General features: G+C 39.6%; 1 protein-coding gene across 1 annotated transcript in view; it reads right to left on the bottom strand.

The window, feature by feature from the left end:
* STK32B (serine/threonine kinase 32B) overlaps positions 1 to 20845 on the bottom strand; it is a 256531-nt gene that overhangs the window by 30311 nt on the left and 205375 nt on the right. Inside the window, exons 7-9 of the mRNA XM_067556403.1 lie at positions 11244 to 11347; positions 6649 to 6765; positions 5205 to 5330 (exon numbers count right to left, since the gene is read on the bottom strand). Of these exons, the coding sequence (XP_067412504.1) occupies positions 5205 to 5330; positions 6649 to 6765; positions 11244 to 11347 (347 nt within the window). The remainder of the gene's footprint in view (positions 1 to 5204; positions 5331 to 6648; positions 6766 to 11243; positions 11348 to 20845) is intronic.

Here is a 20845-nt window from a genome sequence, read left to right as displayed (position 1 = left end):
CAGTGAGAGACAGAAGCTATGTTGACATAGTGTAGTGTGGACACCACTGCAAGTCGTTCTAAGGTATGTCGATTTAAGTTATATTACTTACATAACTTAACTAGTGTAACTTAGATCGACTTAGTGAGGTAGTGAAAATGTGCTCTGAGTAAAGGCACCCTGAGTAAAGTAATTCTATCTTTATAATAAATAAGCCCTAACATCACAACACACACACCCCTCAACCCAACCTCTCACCAAAAACCTGGAAAACAAGACAAGCTTTACAGTGTGCTCCGAAAGTTAACTAATCTGGGTTCTGCCAGAGTCATTGGCAGGGCAGGGCAGGGCAGGGCAGGGGAAGCAAATTCCAGGGAAAATGTCTTTCCATCAGCCCAGTCCCCTGGTCTTCAGTCAGACAAGATGGAGAGATAAAGTAGGGTGGGGTTCCCACAAAGGTACGGTAACATCTACCTCTTCACTAGTCTTTCTAATGACCTGATTCCCATGTTCAGCAGAATGGAGCACATCCTGCCATACAAGCCTATCATGAAGCCTTTGGCAAAGCTTTTAATTGAGTCTTTAACTAGGTCTGAGGGTATTTGAGTGGAGTTTTACTTCTCTCTTCCTTTAATTGGACAAGAGTATTTCATGACATTCCCTTGTAACTAATGTGGAAGGGTGTTCTTTTAATGCCTAACTCTAGACTTGGAGTTTCTATTCTGAACTAGTTTTCACTGTTATCAAAATTAGTTACAGCTGGTATTATGGTCTTGTTCCCCATTATGTGCCTTTGTAAACCGAGGAATCTTTTTTTCAGGGCATGTTTATACTGCTGCAACTGCAGCAATCGATGCAGTGACATTGATTGAGCGGGTCTGTGTAGACCCATTAAGTCAATGGGAGATAGTTTTCCTGTTGACTGAATTAGTCCACCTCCCCAAAAGGCGGATGGCAGCATCGACAGGAGATGCTCTCCCTTCGACGTAGCACGGTGAAGATGCCACACTGCGTAGCCGTAAATACCGACCCAGTGCAGCAGTGTAGATCAGGCCTCAGAGTAGCTCCAAATGCCAATGAGAGTTGGTGTTTTAGCTAGGAAAATTGTTTTGCTTGTAATAGTGGAGGGTTCTTTTTTTCCCCTTTTTAAAATGTTTTGACTTTTGGTGGACAAGAATTTTTTTTTTTATCCCTCTAGGGGAAGACCATATTCAGACAATTTTAGCATTGGAATAGTTTTGCATCTAGATGTCTATGATATTGCTTTCTTTTTTAATCTAACATCTACACTTTATGTATGCCTTACCTCCTAGACGTAGACAAACCAAACAGACCAAACCCAAATACAACAGAGTGATGCATCTTTAGATATGGCAGACACAGTCTTTCCAAGTAGGATGGAAATTGTGAACAGGAGTCTCTCTTGTTTCACAGTCACCATCACCTACTCTGTTATCAACTACAGTTATTGAGACAGTTCAGTTGGCTGACAAAATGGGGACCAAACAATTAGTTTCTACATCTGCTTCTTAAATAACTTTTAAATGCCTTTTGCTGCAACACAAGGTTTGGAAACTTGTCTCGACTCTTTTGAAAACAAGATAGATAAAACGCCTTCAAAAAAATCTGTATTAGGAAGAACGCCTCCCCAACCTAGAGCCCCCAAACCTGAAATCTACCAAAAATATATTAAATAAATTCAAGAGAAGTAAAGAACTGTAGAAAATAAAAAAGAACTAGGAGTGAAATTTTCAAATTTAAATAACTGTAGACACCTAAAGTGTTTTGATGCAAAATGTTGGACCTGATTCTGTCAATATGTTCATGAGTAACTTTGAATTCAATGGCACTATTCACATCTGCAAAGTTATTCATATGTATAAGTATTTGCAGCACTGGAGCCTTAGTTAGTGTCTTAATACAAGACACTGGGACAGATCTCCAGTTGATATAACTTGTCATTGTTCCACTGAAGTCAGAAGCTGACTTCAATGGAGTTATGACATTTTCCATCAACTGAGGATTTGTAACTTGCTCTTAAACAGGAAAGTTTGAAAACTATACTAATGTTTGTAATGTGTTAGGTTTTTCAGTTGTATCTGAGGGAGAGAAATTGCACCACTTTGTCCATATTTGTAAACTCAATTAATGATATCAGTTCTCCCTGTTATCTACTCAGATGATTTCAAATCCCTAATAAGGGATCTCTGCATAGGTCCCTCATTAAATCAAGTCTGCAAGTTATCAACATAATGTTTCACCATATGTTGACTATGGGAAGTTAATAAATCAGATATGGGTGAAAAAGGATACTACTACTTTTCAAATTAAAAATATTCATATATTTCTACGTGCATCAACGGGTTCAGAGAAAGAGACCTATTTCCTACAGCTGACATTATACATTTTGTTCATCAAAATAACATCTCAATTAACAAGAAAATAATTACTATTTACAATTAGATTAAGCAAAATAGTTTTATTTGCTCAGATGACAAATATGGATATCTATGAGGATGATTCTGAAGTTAATTTATTTAAGATTTTGATACCTCATTTTGTAATTTCTGACTGTAGGCTGCCGTAATAATAATCATTATGTCAGAATAAGAAAAGGCAATTGGATTTAGAGGAGTCCTCTATGGTATGTTACTTGTCCTATCTGAATCCCAAAATCTTTTAGATTCTTTTTCATCTCAAAAACTCTGGATTTCATTTTTTTTCACAGGATGTCTAGAAGTAGCTATTTGCTTTCTTAGTGTTGTTCTTAGCAACTGTGGTAAAATAGAGGTATGTATTTTGGATTTATAAATAAAAGATAAAAAACCAAATATTTCCATTTGAATCGCTTTTGTATTACAATGTACTTTGAAGATAATCACATCAGTGATAGTGCATGTTCTTATGGTCAGAAATTTACTATAAGCTTTCTTACTGGTACAAATTCCACCCTAATATAAGCCAATGGAGTTGTGTTGCTCATGCTAGGGCTAAATTTTGCTTGGTGACTTAAAAATAAGCACTGGTTCAATAGAACATTATTTCCAACACTGAAAATATAAGGAAAGGAGGTAACCTTTAGATTTTGAGTAGTTGAGCTGAACTTTTTGTCAAAAGAATTCACTCCTGGTATGAAGGACTGGTGCAAGGCAAACCCTGAAGAGAGATGCCTTGGGCTTGGACTGGCTAGCTGAGTGGCTAAGAGGGGTGTCTGTACTCCTCTTGAGTGTCACACAAATGGCTTCTGTGCTGGCTCTGAAGATTCCTCTTTGGGAGGAGTTGGGGACTATCTAGGTGTTGGCCAGGGGAGGGTCCATGGATCCAGTAGCTTACACAACTGGTGTGGAGTGGCTGTGGCCATTATCTCAGTTCCTAGGCTGCAGTAGAATATGGGTAGGAGTAGGAAAATGAACTCCATTCTCACCAAACCTGCACCCTGGTCCTAGTTTGGTGAGGATGAAGTTCACTTTCCTACTCCCTTCTGCTGTAGCCACAGGGAGTTAAAATGACTGTGTGTGTGTGTGTGTGTGTGTGTGTGTGTGTGTGTGTGTGTGTGTGTGTGTGTGTGTGTGTGTGTGTGTGTGTGTGTGTGTGTGTGTGTGTGTGTGTGTGTGTGTGTGTGTGTGTGTGTGTGTGCTAGAGTAAATTTCATCCACCATTTCCTAGTATAGGTTATATGGGATATTTTACTCCCACCCCCTTCTCGGTTTGCTCTACAGTGCTTTTTCAGCTACAACTGTTATGCTCTTTTAAGCGCATTGATAGAAGCTTTACAACACCCATTCACTGTACACTTTTGCTGAAAGGATGAGATATGGCTTCCAGTAATGACTCTGGATCAGATGCCAGGAAGTACAACTAGTGCTCCTCTCCCTGAAGAGACCAAGAACATTATCTCTGCAATTCACCTAGCTTCATTTGCCTGATTAACCAATGCCTTCTTTATCTGAACTGTTATAAGACTTGATCATGCTCCCTTTGAAGTTACTGGGAGCTCAAATGGGAGTAGGATCTCACCCACGTTTTTCAGGTTTGGAAAAAAACCTCAACCAATCCCAAATCTGTGACAAATGTATCCTTTTGGGGAGACTTTCGCAAGAATTCTAATGGAGCTTCTATGATGGAATGAAGCCAGAGAAGCATTTTATCAAAACATTCTTTGCTTTTCATTCATTTTCTCAAATGCATTCATTCAATAAATCATTTTAAGAAACAGAATCCAACTCTTCAAATGTGGAAAATTGTCTTCTAGAAAATAAACCAACCATAGAAAGGTAGGGCTGGAAGGGACCTCAAGAACTCATCTAGTCCTGTCCCCTGTTCTTCAGAATATAATATTTTTGTACCCAAATGGATTGGAACATGAGGATGAAAAATCTAAAGGCCCTAATCTTGCAAGCACTTATGCACATGTGTAGCATTAAGCATGTGAGCAGTCCCCCTACTTAATCAAAATAATGTGCTTAAAGTTAAGCACGTGTGTGTTTGCGGGATCAGACCTAACATTAGCTACCCTCTGTTCTGACCTAGAGCCATTTTTATTTGAAAGAAAATAAAAAGTGAACCAAGTTTAATTATTTGTCACAGAAGGGACTGTCAGATTGTCCAGTCTGACTTCCTGTATATCAGAGGCCACCAACACCATCCAGCACCTGCACACTAAACCCAACAACTAAAATTAGACCCACAGCCCACAGAAGACTAAACTATTATGTGCCACAGACAGATAAGAGGAAGGACCAGGGTGCACCAGTGCCTGGGGCACCTGCAATGGCAGTCAGAGAAATGGTTGAGTGAGATATACCCAGATAAGCCTGGCAAGTGAGCCGCATCCACACATTGCAGATGAAGGCAAAACACCCCAAAGGCACTGCCAATCTGACCTGGAGGAAGATTCCTTCCTGAACTCACATATGGTGATCAGTTTGGCCAATAGCATGTGAGCAAGAAGCAGTCAGCCAAGCACCTGAGATAGAGAATGCTCAGTGCCATCTCACAGCACAGGCCCACCCCAACCATTGTTCTATAATAACCTAATGCAAATTTTGTTCTCTGTTATGGCAGGATGAATGAGAGCAGAATTTATTTGAGCGTGTGCATCAGGAGGAAAACACTGAAACATCCTTGGAGAAATACATGCAAATGTCTATTAGTAAACGGTTAAAATGACAGTGATAATTGGATAGGGGATTTGCAAATTTAGTTCAGCTAGAATATTGACTCACATTAGGAACAAAGCCTGGTGTCTCAGCTTTCTCTAGGACAGCATCCCAGTTGATATCAGCTAAGTACGGAGAGCTCTGAATGTCTGCAAGACTTGAAAGGCGGCACTCAGGGTCCTTAGTGAGGAGCTGTGATCAAAACAATGACAATTTATGCCATAGGACAATAAGACAATTTATGCCATAAGGATTTCAAGAAGAGTAAATGCATCTTACTAATGTGGATAATAGATTTATAATTAGGAAAAGCTTGGAGAACCATCTCATACTTCCTAGAAATCCCAGCATGTTTTTTAAAATTGAACTTACACGATGATCTGAGTACATTTCCCAGATCTGAAGAAGAGCTCTGTGTCGAAAGCTGGGCTCCCTCACCAACAGAAATTGGTCCAATATAAGATATTACCTCACCCACCTTGTCTCTCTAATATCCTTGGACCCACCCGGCTACAACACTGCATAGAATATTAAGGTAATTTAATTACCAACGGAGGTCTGTTCGATGGCCTAGAGAATATGAAAGAAGTTGGTAACACTAGTCCATTTACTAGTGGACAAGAGTCCAAGTGATGAAAAAAAACCCCACCATCATACTTTGGCACTACTTACCATCTTACATGCATTCTTTCACTTCATTAGAAGATGTTTTCACAGTGAACTCCCTGACAGCATTGAAAATTAAGCATCTCATTGCTCCATATAACAAAAACCAGATTGCTCATTCCATCAAATGTAAATCTGTAATTTACCCCTCAATGCTCCAGTGGTACATTTTAAAACATTTTCTGTTCAAATGGCGGGGGGGAGGGGAATATACCTTGCAGTGTAACTGGGAGATGAAGTAATCTGGGCTCAGGTGGACTGATGGAGGAAAGCAGGTTCCAGTGTCATAAGGCTTCATGGAAAATATCCTGCCTGTGGCTTCTGGCCACTTATAGCGAGGAAGCTACAGTGTGAGAACCTTTTCTGCCACAATTATGGGAGCATGGCACAAGGAGCGAGGCAGACTCTTAGGTTTATAGGTAGTTTTGCTGGCAATCGCAGCAGAGAGGCCAAGGACTGAGTGGGAATGGAGAATGTGGTGCTCGCAAACAAGGGCTGAGGCAAGAACAGGGCAACACAGGAGTGCCGCTGCTTGATCTGTGGAAAAGTAGATGTCACTGGTCTCTAGGGCTGTTTCATGAAAATTCAAATTCCTTATCAAATGGAATTAAACAGATAAATGTAACTGTTCTTTCAGATTGGTATGAGAAGAATAATAACCAACTTCATAAGAGGGAATGCTGCATCTCTGCTGTTCAGAAATGCCAAGGAAAGGCACCTTTTCCTCTGTCCATGAGATTTAAACAACATCCATGATATTTAAACAAGCTATCTCTTGCTTGTAAGATATCCACTGGATTGTTGGGGGAGGAGGCAAGTGCAAATAGTGCTTGTATTTTCTTACCTTTTTCAGCAATGCTATCATGCCCTGGCACCATGTGGATGAGTAGTGAACTCTTTCTATCTTGAACATGTTGAGGATCTCATCAATTGGAGTGGCTGAATGAATTTCATATGGCCTCTGTTATGTAATGTTAAAATAATATCAATGTAAAATCAGCAAGAAAGGTTATAAACAGACCATACAAAATCCTTGTTTTCCAGTACTGCCGAATATTTTTGTCTCTGGAGCCATTTGTGTGATGTGTAGCTTATTTATTAGTTGTTATTATTGTTATTACAGATGAGCCTGGAAGCCACAACAGAGATCAGGGCACCATTGTGCTTGGTGCTGTATTTACACTTAGTAATAGATAGTCCCTGCCCGAAAAGTTTACAATCTAAATAGTCAAGACAAATAAAGGAAGAGTTATCATCTTCATTTTAATGATGAGTAATGGAGACAGAGAGATTAAGTAATTTGCCAAAGATAACATGAAAAAAATGTGTCAGAACCAAGAAATAAAACCAGATGCTTTATATCCCAGTCAAGTCCACTGCCTTAATCTCAAGGCCATCCATAACACCCATTCCCTGGTGGGTATGTGGTGAATTTAAGCTTGTTTGTTTAGTTAGCTACTGGGCATGTTTGCAATCATACTTCCCTCGGCACCTCCAAATATTAAAAAAAAATGTGCTTTTTAAGCTTATTACGTGGCTCCAACCTCAATCACATTTTAGAATATTGTGAAAATCTTCGCTACTGTTGTGTTTTGGTTAATTTGGTTAACAGTCCAAGAGCTTCAAGACATAGTTAGTCATTTTGGCCTGATCTTTTGAGATTCTAGGCACCTGCAGCTCTCAGATTTTTCAATGGGAAGTGTGGCTGCTTAGTACCTCTGAGAATCAGATCACTAGTGATTTTTCCCATGCAGAGGATGAGAAAGGGAAAATGGGGGAATGGTTTTGCATTTATCTAGCATTTTTCACCAAGGATCTCAAAGCACTTTGGAAAACTCACAGTGAATGGTTTAAGCTTCACAGTGCACACGGAAAGTTAGTGGCCAAATCAGGGATAGAGGCCAGGAATTCTGACTCCTATGTCCCGTTCTGATCACCAGATCATGCTACCTCTGCTGAGGACACAACTTTCACCTGCTATGAAAACTGCTTTTTGCCATTTTCATGAACTGTATTAGATTTTTTTTCATAAATTATCACTCCACCCAGTCTCACTGTTAATTGTTATCACACTCTATAAGCTGTAAGGATAGTATAATATTTTAACTTCAGCATACCTGGGGTTTACAGGAATGATGCAACCAAAGTGTATCAGGAATTTAAATCTGCCAAGAATGAACAGGAATTTTTTGATAGACATAGACTTTTTTTTTACCTTCTAGATCAAACCAGGCAAGAGCAATGGAAAGAAACTGTTTCCATACTGAATTACACTCATTCCAGTTGTAAATTCTGACAAACTATGAAAAGCAGAGATCCTAGTCTGGGTAAGATAGAAAACCCATTTACAGCAAACTCTATTGCATCCCAGCTCGTGGCCAACAGCAGAGCTCCTAAACGAGACAAAGCTTTTAGCCATGCAGTTAAAATGGTGGTTGCTGAGAGGTAGCAGATGCTATGTGTAGACACAAACCTGATGGCTCCTTTCATTGATCAAGAACTCAACCTGGTTAGACACAATTGGAGCCTACCAAGGTTCCTGACCTATATTCTATCCAGGACGAGTTCATCTCTCATTTTGGACCAATCACCAAAAGCTGAATCACTGTACCCAGAATTGCAGCTTTGGTGGGAAAGAGACTCTAACACACTACGTAAATTCATGAGTCCATTGCTGCACCTGTCTCCTTGTCCACTTTATCACAGATCCTGGACCAGCCTCAACACGCTACTCTGGCTTGACCAGAGTTACCACAACCATGCACAAGGTTCCTCAGCATACTGTGTCTGTGGGGCACCATCACAGACAATAACTCATGTGATGGAAAGTGTGCCCAATCAAACGTCTGGAGCATGGTCTACAACACATAGCCTGCCTTGATACAGAGGCCATGCTCTGGTAACAGAACCTGGACACTGAGCTCTGATGTCTGCATATGAGTGAGAGAGACAGGAGTGGGAAGGCTAATACCATGGCTACCATAATGCACAGTATTAATTTCCTTGGGGGTTAACTTCCTGCAATGATTTACAAGTTATCTTCTCTTCTTTGCAGGTCTTTTATCATTAACTGCCTAGATATCTAACTGTGTCTGCTGGGTTGTGGGAATAGACGGACACCAGTGGGAGATTCTGTGATACACTGGAAGGGGGCAATGGACTGACCACTGTAGTACGTATTCCAAACTGCTATGATAGCTGTAGCCTAGCTTCCAATAACATGCTGTTTTGGCTGACTGGTATTGCACAGTACAGTACAACAAGAACAGCTGTGAGGTTTATGATCCTCCCCCCCCCCCAGGTTAGTTCCATCAAACACGGGTAGAGGCAAACAGGAACAAAAAGTCAGCACAAACAAAATGCAATTTTTTTTAATTTAACTCCACTTGATCTCCATCAAACCATTTCTTACGTTACCCATATTCTATCACCAGCTCCCGAGTGGGAAATGATTTAACTGGCAAACTACTTGGTCACAGAATGACGGGTTTATGTCTCTCTCCTTTTTTCCACTGGCGGTTTTGTGGTTCTGTCTACTGTGAAATTCCTACAGCTTCCTCTGAAGCATCTGGCAGTAGCCACTGTGAGAGACAGGACTAGATAGAACATGGGTCTGATCCAGTATTGCAATTCCTTTGCTCCTATGGAAATGAGCCATATGTGCTCTTGCAGCTGAGCTGAGAGCTGTGGGAGCAGAGAAGAGAATTGGGCTGACTGTCTGCTGCCTGATCTTGAAGCACTGTATAAGCAAGTTGCTTCCCCACCAGAGGCCACTGCAATGGAAGGTGGGGTTTTGAAGCTTGTGCTTTTAATGGGTAGTAACATATGTAGGGTTGAGTACATTTGCTCACCCCTATTACTCCTCTTATGCTTTGTGCTCCTCTGCTTGGGGCTTGTCTAAACCAGTAAAAATGGTGTTTACAATTTAGAAAAACAAATGCCATTTCCCTACTCTAGCCAAGGCCAGGGACTAATCTGTCCCCACAGTGACAGCCTGCTGCATAAGCAACAAACCCTACTCAGTAGGACAGAAATGGCCGGCTAGGTCATCAGATGGATGGTAGTGTTTTTATTTTAACACAGTTTTGAAATTCAGCCTTCATTCCACCCTTGCTTTGCCTCTAGCCAGAGAAAATCATTCTAGGAAGATTGTGTTGAGGTTGGCAAATAGATACCTACCTAATCTACATAATTATTCAAGTAATTGGCAACGCTTTGTGATCAGGTTTGGGACTCATCCAGGTCTACATCCACTATTGTGCATTCCATCACAATGTTGTCTTCCTAGGAACACCCACTGCCAACAGACTGCTGTTAAAGCACTACGTTGTTCTTTCATTGGTTTTTCTTATATCCAGAGCTGCATTTTATTAAGATTGCCTGACACTTCCCATTACGATACCCTGTTTTCAGTTGCGTATGACTTTGCCAACATGTAACCATTTGAACTAAAATTTTACATGCCATCTTCTGTCTGCCTTCTCTAGTTAACCTTTGAATTCTTTAAGTCAGGGACTGTTTTATACAATGTGTTTGTACTGTGCCTGGGGAGCTGATCTCTGTTGTGGTCTCTTGATGTTCCTGTAATACAAATAATAATGACTTCTCTAGAGAACATAAACCATATGAGCTGACCACCATGCAGGAAGGAGTTATAAAACTCTCTTCTCTTCCCTCCCCCTCTCCCCCCCGGCTCCATCACCCAAAAGGAATGAAATATAAAATGAAAACACTTAAGACACAAGTAACTGCACTGAAATTGTATTTAAAGTACTATTTTCCATGGGGAACGGTTAATATTTAACACTATCAGGTTTTAATCCTTTAGAACCACAATGGAATGGAATTTTTCATTATCTTCCATGAAACTCAACCATGCTTAGGAAGATTTTTCATCAAGCTCATTCACATAATTGATTAGATAAGTAACAAGTAGTCTGGCAGATAAGCCTCTCCTGTGGTTGATCCAAACATCCTGGCATATTATATTAACTCTTCTAAGGTATTCCTCAAGAGAGCAAAAATATAATAAAACCCCATAGGACTTAACTTCTATACTGAAAAGACATAATTGTTTTCAATTTGGTACACTCATGTATTCAGAAATCAGTCCTGCAGCCCTTACTTGCATGAGCAGTCTTGTAAGCAAAGCCTGCAGGAGTAATTCTTAAAAACATTTCCGTTGAACACACCATGCGATTTATGCCCCCTTTTTGTGAATTGCCACGAAATAATTACTAGAGCTGAGTGAAAGCTTCATGACAAAAGGTAAAACTGGGGAAGTTACCTCCAGTTGGAGGATGCAGTACAAATCCAAATCTCACATCCTGTTCACCCAAGGTTTGGCATGAAAGCTAAGCGAAATGAGACAGACACTCTGCAAACATTTCAACTATTGTCAGGCAACACATTAAATAAAACCAAAACCAACACTCTTACCCAACCCCGCAGCAATTCATATGCTGTAATTCCTAGTGACCACCAGTCTACTGGGTATGAGTATCCTGGGCCCCCATCCATAAAGGCCTGGAACACTTCTGGAGCTAAAAATAAATAAATCAAATCTAACGAAGTGCATTGTATTTTAGTGTTAAATGGCAGCTTAATAACATTTGCATTTGAAAAAAATGAATAACTGTGCAGTTAGGTTGAAAGTAAGCACTCAATCTGTGCTCACGGATACACAATTATTTTCAGGGGTGCACATAAGTTCCTTCTTTAACTAGAAATAAGGGATTTTGCATGCCCAACTGCACTGTTCGGTGTTCAAACATAAAAAGAGAGATGGCCAGGAGTGTACAACATTCAGGCTTTATTCCTTCCTCCATGTATACAGTCCTCCTTCATCAAGCATTTCCTGAAAGCAGAGTTCTCTAAGTTCCTAGACATTACCCTATACATAAATATACTATAGAATAACAACCCCTGTTGGGAAACTGTATATTGTAACATGCCGACCTAGCTCAGAATGCAGATATCCCACTGTACTGCGAAAGTAAGTAAGGCAAAAAATCTGTTATTTTGAAAATATCAAATTGTGCATTGAGAACATCATTTTTAAAAGAATCCAGGGAAAACATATATATTCAGTGTTTATTAAATGTTTCTAGATACATAGAGGCAAGTGTGTTGCTGAAATGGAGGAACTATATAAGAAATACTTTTGCTGTTTAATACCTGGAAGATTAAAATGAATAAATGAACTCTGAGCCAAATTCAGGTCTAGTGTAAGCAGACTCAATTCCACTTAAATTAATGGAGTAAATGCTTTCTTAACACAGGAATGAATTTGACCTTATGAATACAGACAAACAACAATAACCATTGGACTTTGACCACCAGACTCATTTCATATTGGTCATTCAACACACATCCAGGTAAAATCAACTTTTGGTCTCTACTGACTTAGGATGGATTTGAATGGGTGATCAAAAGGTGAAAGGCTTTAATATTCTTGGCCAACTCTGAACCAGTCAGTCCCCCAGTATTGAAAGGGATATAAAACCTCCGGCTTCAGGGATATTGAAACCTCCAGCTTCAGGGATATAAAACCTCCAATCTCTAGCAATTAAAGATTAAGATGAAAACTTCCTGGAGGATATCTGCTGCTGCACCTGCCTCTGGAGCTGGCCACTGAGAGACGGGATATTGGACTAGTTGGACCATGACTCTGATCGAGTATGGCAATTCCTATGCTACGATATGCAGTTAAAAATCCTGAGATGGTTTATCATCTATGTTGTTGTCTTCCAGGCAAAAAGTTTATCAGGATTTTTCTAGGCCATCCATTTTATATTTGAAATTCTATCTAGCTTGTTTGGATTTAGCATTATGTGAATTACAATAAATTAGAGTCAACCAAATTTAGAGGAGTTGAAATGTAACTAAATAAGTTGGAAAATATGAAGTACTGCAAATGATTTCAATTCCGGTGTGAACAAATTCGAAGGCAAAGAAGGTCACTTTGACTGTATTGCCACAGAGGGTTAATTTAGTGGTTATTTTATTTATTCTATCTAGAAAGTAAAACAAAATACACAATAAATCAAACTCACATATCATACATATTAGAATGGAATTAAGTTAATTAAATTCAATTAAATTGTTTTAAATTCAATATAAATTTAGTTGCTGATATAATATCTGAACTGATTTGAGATAAACATACTATTTACGAAGTGATAAAGGCCATAAAAATAGCTTGCCCACAAAAAAGCTTTGATCTTTTCAAAATTAGAGATGTCATTAATTAAGAGAAAAACAAATCCTCTAAATAAGACATTTGTAGATTCATATACAACTAAGGTAAGCTCTGAAATGAAAAGACAGTCATGCTTTTCTAATTATTTCACAGTATAATCTTAGTAAACTCTGTGATAACACCACGTTCCTGGGGTATTTTCTAAACAATGGTTTGGCCAAGCAGAAACATGATGCTACATTGCAATTACCTGGTGAGTTCTTCCATGGCTATGATACTGAGACTAATACACTACATTATCATCTCATCACTTTCAATTGCACACTAATGTGAATGTGGTGGTAAATGATCTACCCTCTAGTTTAGTCACACCTAGTTCACAGCGGCAGCCTGGGATTTGACTATTTCATTTAGAGAATCAGCTTTAAATAAAATGAATTCCTTATGGAGAAGTATGCAACTTTTGGATCATTTCATGAGGCATCCTCATGATCTAGATTAAAAATCCCTTAAGTGGTGAATTCAGAAAGACCATAAACCTATTATTCACATGATAAGCTGTACTTACATACAGAACAGATCTTTATGAAATATACAGCTGGAATATAACAGCTTGTTTTCCTTACACACAAAATGAAATTCAATGCTGATAAATTCAATGGCAGAGAGGGTGACCGGATGTCCCGAATTTATAGGCACAGTCCCGATATTCAGAGCTTTTTATTATATAGGCACCTATTACCCCACATCTCTGTCCCGATTATTCACACTTGCTATCTGGTCACCCTAATGGAAGAATAAATTCAATGTTGATAAATGCAAAACAATGCACAGTGGAAAACATAATCCCAAATATACATGTAAAATGATGGGGTCCAAATTAACTGTTACTACTCAAGAAAGAGATCTTGGAGTCATTGTGGATGCTTCTTTGAAAACATCCACTCAATGTGCAGTGGCAGTCAAAAAGGCGTACAGAATGTTGGGAATCATTAGTAAAGGGATAGATAATAAGACAGAATATCATATTGCCTCTATATAAACCTATGGTACACCCACATCTTGAATACTGTGAGTAGATCTGGTTGCTCCAGCTCAAAAAAGATACATTGGAACTGGAAAAGGTACAGAAAAGGGCAACAAAAGTTATTAGGGGTATGGAAAAGCTTCCATTTGAGGAGAGATTAATAAGACTGGGACTTTTCAGCTTGGAAAAGAGATGACTAAGGGGGGATATGATAGAGGTCTTTAAAATCATGACTGGTGTGGAGAAAGTAAATAAGGAATATTTACCCCTTCTCATACACAAGAACTAGCCGTCACCAAACAAAATCAATAGGCAGCAGGTTTAAAACGAAAAATTGTCCCTAGTTCATATATTAGGATTTATTTAAAAAATTATTCCATTGAAAGTAAGTAAAGAAAATTTGCTTGCTACTACGTCGGCTTATTACTCTGCTGTACAGGTGTAGTATGACTCTCACTATTTAATTCATTGCTCTACATTGATGAGGGGCCTCTGTTTTATTTCTGTGGGGTAGCATTGAAAGTGCTTTATTGATGTAATGTTTCTAGTTGTATGAGAGGGTTGTAACAGTGCCAGACTGCTACAGCTGTGTTTTTCTATTTCAGTGACTGAGTTATTTATTTATTTTATTTTATTTGTTGTGTCTGGGAGCAGCAGTGAACAATGTCACCTCATCCCCAAATTAATCTTATCAGCAGGATGTGCTTCAAGTTTCAGCACTGAGCCAACTGTTTGTTTGGTTTTAGGGTCTATTAAAAGGCTCTCTGTTTTTCAACCTTAAACTGGTGACTGTCCTCAGATCAGAAAATGAACATTTAGGCTCCTGTTTTCTAAAGCAGATAAGCAGCTTTTCACTGCTTTAATGGTATTTATTTTCCCTCCAGAGCAACTCTCTGTATTCCAACAGATTGAGTGACAGTTTTAGGATTTAAGCACTTGCTCTACAAGATGAGAAAAGGCTGTGTGAGTTAAAGTGTTGCATCAATTATGGCAAGTTAGGTGGTATCTTACATGGCCCTACTGAAGTCAATGGAAATTTTGCCATTGACTTCCATGAGACCAGGATTTCACCCTTGGGCCCTGATTCAGCGAAGCACTTAAGTAATATGTTTACGTCTCAGAACATGGTCAAAATTAAGAATGGGTCTAAGTACTTTTCTGAACTGGGATCTTAGGTCCATAGAGTACCATGAGATCTGTGTTGCAAAGCTTTGTGATTTGGCATTATTGGTGCACTTCAGGGGCTGACAAATGCTTCCTTGCTCAATTTTGGACCCAAAAGAGGCAACAGATCCTACAGATAATCTGAATTTGCAGTAGGAGAGCTTTGAAGCAGGGTATAGGGAATAAAGAAAATAAACTATTCTATGGAGGCTAAATTCTGAGTGCAAACTCTTTGGGATAAAAGCAAGTAAACAGTCTGCAGGGGAGATTGAAAAATTGCAACTGACTTTACTCATTGTATTTACTGGCATACGTAAAACAATTATCCAGAACTATTAAGTGTAAAGGTCAAATCCAGTCCTGATGCCCAGGGCTACAGAAATCCCCCAACCACATAACCAGTGTGGTTCTACCTCATAAGACCAGGAGGGAGTTAGAGTCAAGGGAACTATGCACGCAGCTGGACACATTGGTGTGGTGTAGAGCCCCACTCTGGGCAGGCGCCTGGTGCACGGGAGTTGGGCATGGGGTGGTCAAAGATGGAGCGGGAAAGAGGGTCTACTACTGTGTAGATCCTCCGCTGCTCTGACCCTTCATGGTGTGGGGCTGCATCTCAGTCATGGAGGGCTACTTCAGTCCTCCATGGAGCAGATCCTCAGCATATCTGCAGGCATGAGGTGGAGAGAATGCCTACTTTTCTTCTCCCCGCACATCGATCTAGCACTCAGAGTAGCTACTTGGACTGGGCTCTGGGCTTTGGATTTTGCCCTAAGAGATTCATTCAAATGTGCTGAATTGAAAGAGCACAGGTCGGAGAGAAAATTCCAGTTTTGCCTGGTTCCAGTGAAATCCACCCACTAATGCTCTTCAGCAAAATATTAAGTTAAAATCGTTGGGCCTGCAGATCCATCCAAGGAGAGTTCTTACTTTCATGCATTATCACATTAAAGTCAATGGGATTTCCTGTGGTAGCAAGCATAACTCTTACCATGAGGTTAAGTGGTTCACTAGCCCCTTCTAGATGTATGGTAGCATGTGCCCTGTGTACTACAATCTCACAGAGGAGAGAGAAGTGCTGTTGCAAGCAGTAGGTTCTACAGACTCCAGCTCTTGGTGAGTTCCCGTAGACACATTTCAAGCAAGTAACAGAAGACTATTTTACTAGGGCTGGCAAAAATAAAGGTGCAAATGCCCTAGGCATAAGGACTTCAACAGTGATGATAAAGTTCAAAACCAACAGTCCTTAACTCAACCCCTAAGGGCCATCAAGAACAGGGCGATAAAGCTAAGAGTCTCCCTGGGATCGTTCCACACCATGCCCCTCCCTGAAGGCAGCTGCCTGTTTCTTCCTGCTGTAGTTACTGCTGACCCTCTACCTGCAACAGCATTTACACAGTCAGCTCCCAGCTAGACCTCTAGCCCCTCCCTTACTCGTCAGCTGATCCCCTCTGACTTCAAGACATGCTTCTTTTTGCTGTACCTGTGATTATGAGCTTGCTTTATATTTAGGGTGACCATATTTCCCAAAGGGACAATGGGACACCATGTGGGGTTAGCCCTCCCCCTCTCCCTACTCCATGCAGGGCTGGCCCAAACCACTCACCTGAGCCCCTCTCTCTGCGTGGAGCTAGTCCGAGCACCAACCCCCCTCCCCACCCAGGGCTGGCATTGTTGCTCATGTGAGCCCTGCCTGCCCCCTGCCTGGAGCCCTGTCCCCCCAACCCCCATGGGATTGCATTGCTGCACTCCTGCCACTTTCACATTCCTCCGCACCCTCATTTTTGACAAAAGTGGGCATTTGTCCTGTTTGCTCTTGACAGCACATCAAGTTGGCAAAAGCAAATGGGAGAAATGCACACTTTTTCCAAATCAGTCAGGATGGCTGGAACAGGGCTTAAAAAAGGGACTTTCCTGCAAAACAGGATGTATGGTCACCCTATTTATACTGAACCTGGTAATGCAGCGCTCTCCTCTGGCTAATACTTTCCCACCAGTTCAAGTGGCAGGAAAGAGCCAGCAGGTTCATTTAGTATTATAAGAACAAATTATCATTCATTGACCATACGATGAGACAGAACGTTCTTGTTCGTTTCTTGTAGAAGCAGAAGCCTCACAGAATTAAAACAAAAGACTGATTTTCAGAGGTGTTGAGTATCTGCAGTGCCTATTGAATCCAAGTGATTTCATTTTTTGTCACATCCCCAATTAGTGTATTCTGCCTTCCTCTCTCCATATCTCTACATCTACTTACTATGCATTAGTCAGTACAGTAGTTTCACTCATGCTTTTAAAGGTTGAACTCAACAGAAATGGCAGGTATGGAGGACTTCTGGAAATCTGGCCTGACACTGGGCACCCAAAGACACAGGCACCCAAAAAGGTGGACACTTTTGAAAATGAAGCTTTCATGGACCGGCCAACCTTTTGGTCTAGGTAAAAAGGAGTGTTGTAGTGCACACCCCACTGGTGTTATTGCTTAAAGTCAAACCCCTTTCTGTACAATACTGAATGCAACTGAAAATGAACAGTGGTAACTTAATCACAGCAGGACAGAGAGGACTTGATGTCCCATGTTAGGACACCTGTGCCAACTTTCACATGGTAAGTAATGATATCAAGGATGATTTACTGTCAGGTCTGATAATGAACAAACTCACACTTTTGACTGCAAACACTCTCTGACATATACATCTTAATTTCTTTTTCCTCTACCTCTACTCTGTCTTTTTCTCTTAACATACTTTTAATCTCACTCTGTTTTATGCTCTTGTTCGCTTTTTTGAATTCTGACGTAAAATGAACCTGTGGGTTGTAAACAGAGTCCGTCTGAATGTATTCAAGGGTCCCCCCAATAAATTTTCTTTTAAAATGAACCAATAAATAAAATAACATACCATCTCCTTTTCCAGAGTTCTGTATTTTACGATTTTTGTAGCTGCATCACTCTGGCATTCAAAGAACCATAATGCAATATCATTGCAGATCTTTATAGATTCTAAGGCCAGATGGGACCATTGTGATCATCTGGTCTGACTTCCTTTATAACACAGGCCATAGAACTTCTCCAAAATAATTACTATTGAAGGAGAGCATAGCTTTTAGGAAAACATCCAATCTTTTAATTTTAAAATGTCCAGTGATGGAAAATCCACAACTACCCTTGGTAAATTGTTCCAATGGTTAATTATCCTCCCATCTCTGCACCCAGATCTCTCACTATAGGATTTTATGATAGTTTAGCCCATTGCATTTTTTGCCTTAGAGTGAGATCATATTTGGAGAACAGGTAATAACTATAATTGAGCATAAAAGCCGTAAAGCATGTTTCTTTCAGGTTACTGCTTTCGTTCTGATGGGTCTGGCCAAACATTATTAGACATGGCTAACTTCAAATTACCTCAGTCTATCAGTGTTCCATGCTCACCATTATTCATTTTAATTGTGTACTTTGAGCGACAAGTATATTTTGTGAACTAGTTCATTTCTGACAAATTAATTCATAGATACTATTCTACTCTGCAGTTGTCATACCAGCCAAATGATCTATACTTTTGACAGCATAACAATGATGCAGTTCATGGTTATAGGTGTGTTGCAGAAAAGATAAAACTGATGTGAATTTTTACTTAATCTACTGCTAATTCTGCTCCCTACTTGTGTCAAGTCCTCAGTATCCAGCATTATTTCGCACAAGCTTGCAATAAATAAATAAAATATATATCATATATAATATCATATATAATATAATATAATATAATTAATATAAAATATAAAATATATAATATAAATAAAATAAATATAAAATAAAATAAATAAAAATATAATTGCAAACAACATAGCACTCACTTTTCTATGACCATATAAAGCTTTATTTAACCAGTATCAGTTATTGTAAAAGACACTAGACGTAGGCCAAAACATTGGCCAGAGCTACGTTAAACCGAGGTTGCCTGAAATTAGGTACTCAAACGAAAGTAGTCAGCTGAGCACGCTCGGCTCCCATCGAACTTAACTGCCAAAATTTAAGCGCTTAGCACTTTTGAAAATCAGGCCATTTTAAATTAGGTGCTCAAATGTGAGTTTAGGAGCTTCACTGCAGGCACCCAGGTTTGAAAATGTTGACCACAATCAATTCATCGGTTTGAGGTTTGTTACCTGCAAGAGTGGCTGAGCCAAACAGAGAATAACTATTACCTTCTTTGGTAGATTACCTTTATGATCAAACCAGTATGCACAAGATCATCAAATCAGGGCCTTGGCACACCTCTGGGAAGAATGCCAATTGTGAACAGGAAAGGAAGGTGGGTTTTTTTGATGAACTATTTTCGTTTCATTCTTTCAGTAAGAACCTCATTGAAGAGTCTCTGATGTGCCTGTCTGGTACTACATTTGAAATTGACTGGTGTTGATTAGGGAAGCTTTGGGAGGCTTACAGCAGAGATTTTTCACACTCAGAGTCATTGCTGTGGTCTCTGATAGAACTGGTTAGAACTGTGCAAAATCAGAGAGAGAGAGAGAGAGAAAAAAAAGATGCAGTGCAGACCTTTTCAAGTGACCTTTATTTTCTTCTAATGCATCTCCTGGTTTGCAATACGTGTAAGCAATAATGATAGCAGTGCAAGGCAATTCCTGAAGATTAATTACTGCTGGAAGTAGTTGATGGCCTCAGATGTAGCTGAGTGCTACTAATCCAAGCTGGTCATTAATTCCTCTGAAATGTCCTGTACTGAGGTTATCATTGCTACTATAAATTGAAAATAAAATTTAAAAAATCATAGTTATGTGATCTTTTATTTAATGTGTGAGGGAGTCTGAATTTATATGCACAAGGTTATTGCTAAAGAATTAATGCCCTGATATTTTAGCCAATCAGACTAGTGGTATCATCTCTCAACATTATCTTCTACTGGTAAGCATCAGTGGAGTGAGAAATCTGCATATCACTGTGTGCAAGATAGGAATTATATAGGTTCATAGCATATGATAGCAGAAGCACATTCTGCTTATTCAGTGGCACTCATACATCACAGTGATGGGGGCTGTATGAGAACCTAGCCAGTAAGGGAATACAAATAAATAAATAACAAATGGATTCCAGTACAAATACTTTGTGTGTCATATAAAATTCTGCATCTAAACTGTAGGCCCCAACCATGCAAAAATGTACCCCTGGGCTTAACTTTATGCACTGGGAGTATTCCCATTGAGTGAGTAAAGTTAAGCACATGTGGAAATCTTTGAAGGCTCAAGGCCAAAGCTCTAGGGGCAGGGAAAGTGTCTTTTCTGTATCTTGGCAAGGACCAGGCATTTGTGAGTGTTTAACAATGAAATAGTAAAATACAAACATACAAACATCTCTGGCATTAGGCCATGTGGTCTATGATTAATCTTAACATGCCAAGATAGGGGAGTTCATTGAATTATATATAGCACATGTTAGACTAGTCAGAGGAAAATGGAAGCGTAAATTGCAGCCCTGGGAGATAGCAAATTACAATGTAATATCCTCAGTTGCTATAGTGATGAGTGTTATAGAAATGCCTTTAAGTACATAAAATACAGAGTTGCAAGAGATAACTTATTAATTAGTCCAACAAAAGACAAGCTTCTATGAATCAAAGCCTCTTCATCAGGCCATGATGAATAGCA

This window comes from Emydura macquarii, unplaced genomic scaffold, assembly GCF_026122565.2.
Source record: "Emydura macquarii macquarii isolate MOO-44397 ecotype Brisbane River unplaced genomic scaffold, CSIRO-AGI_Emac_v2 contig_1768, whole genome shotgun sequence".
Classification (NCBI taxonomy): Eukaryota; Metazoa; Chordata; order Testudines; family Chelidae; genus Emydura; species Emydura macquarii.
Note: the sequence above shows the minus strand (reverse complement) of the source record. Positions and strands in the feature narration are given on the sequence as shown.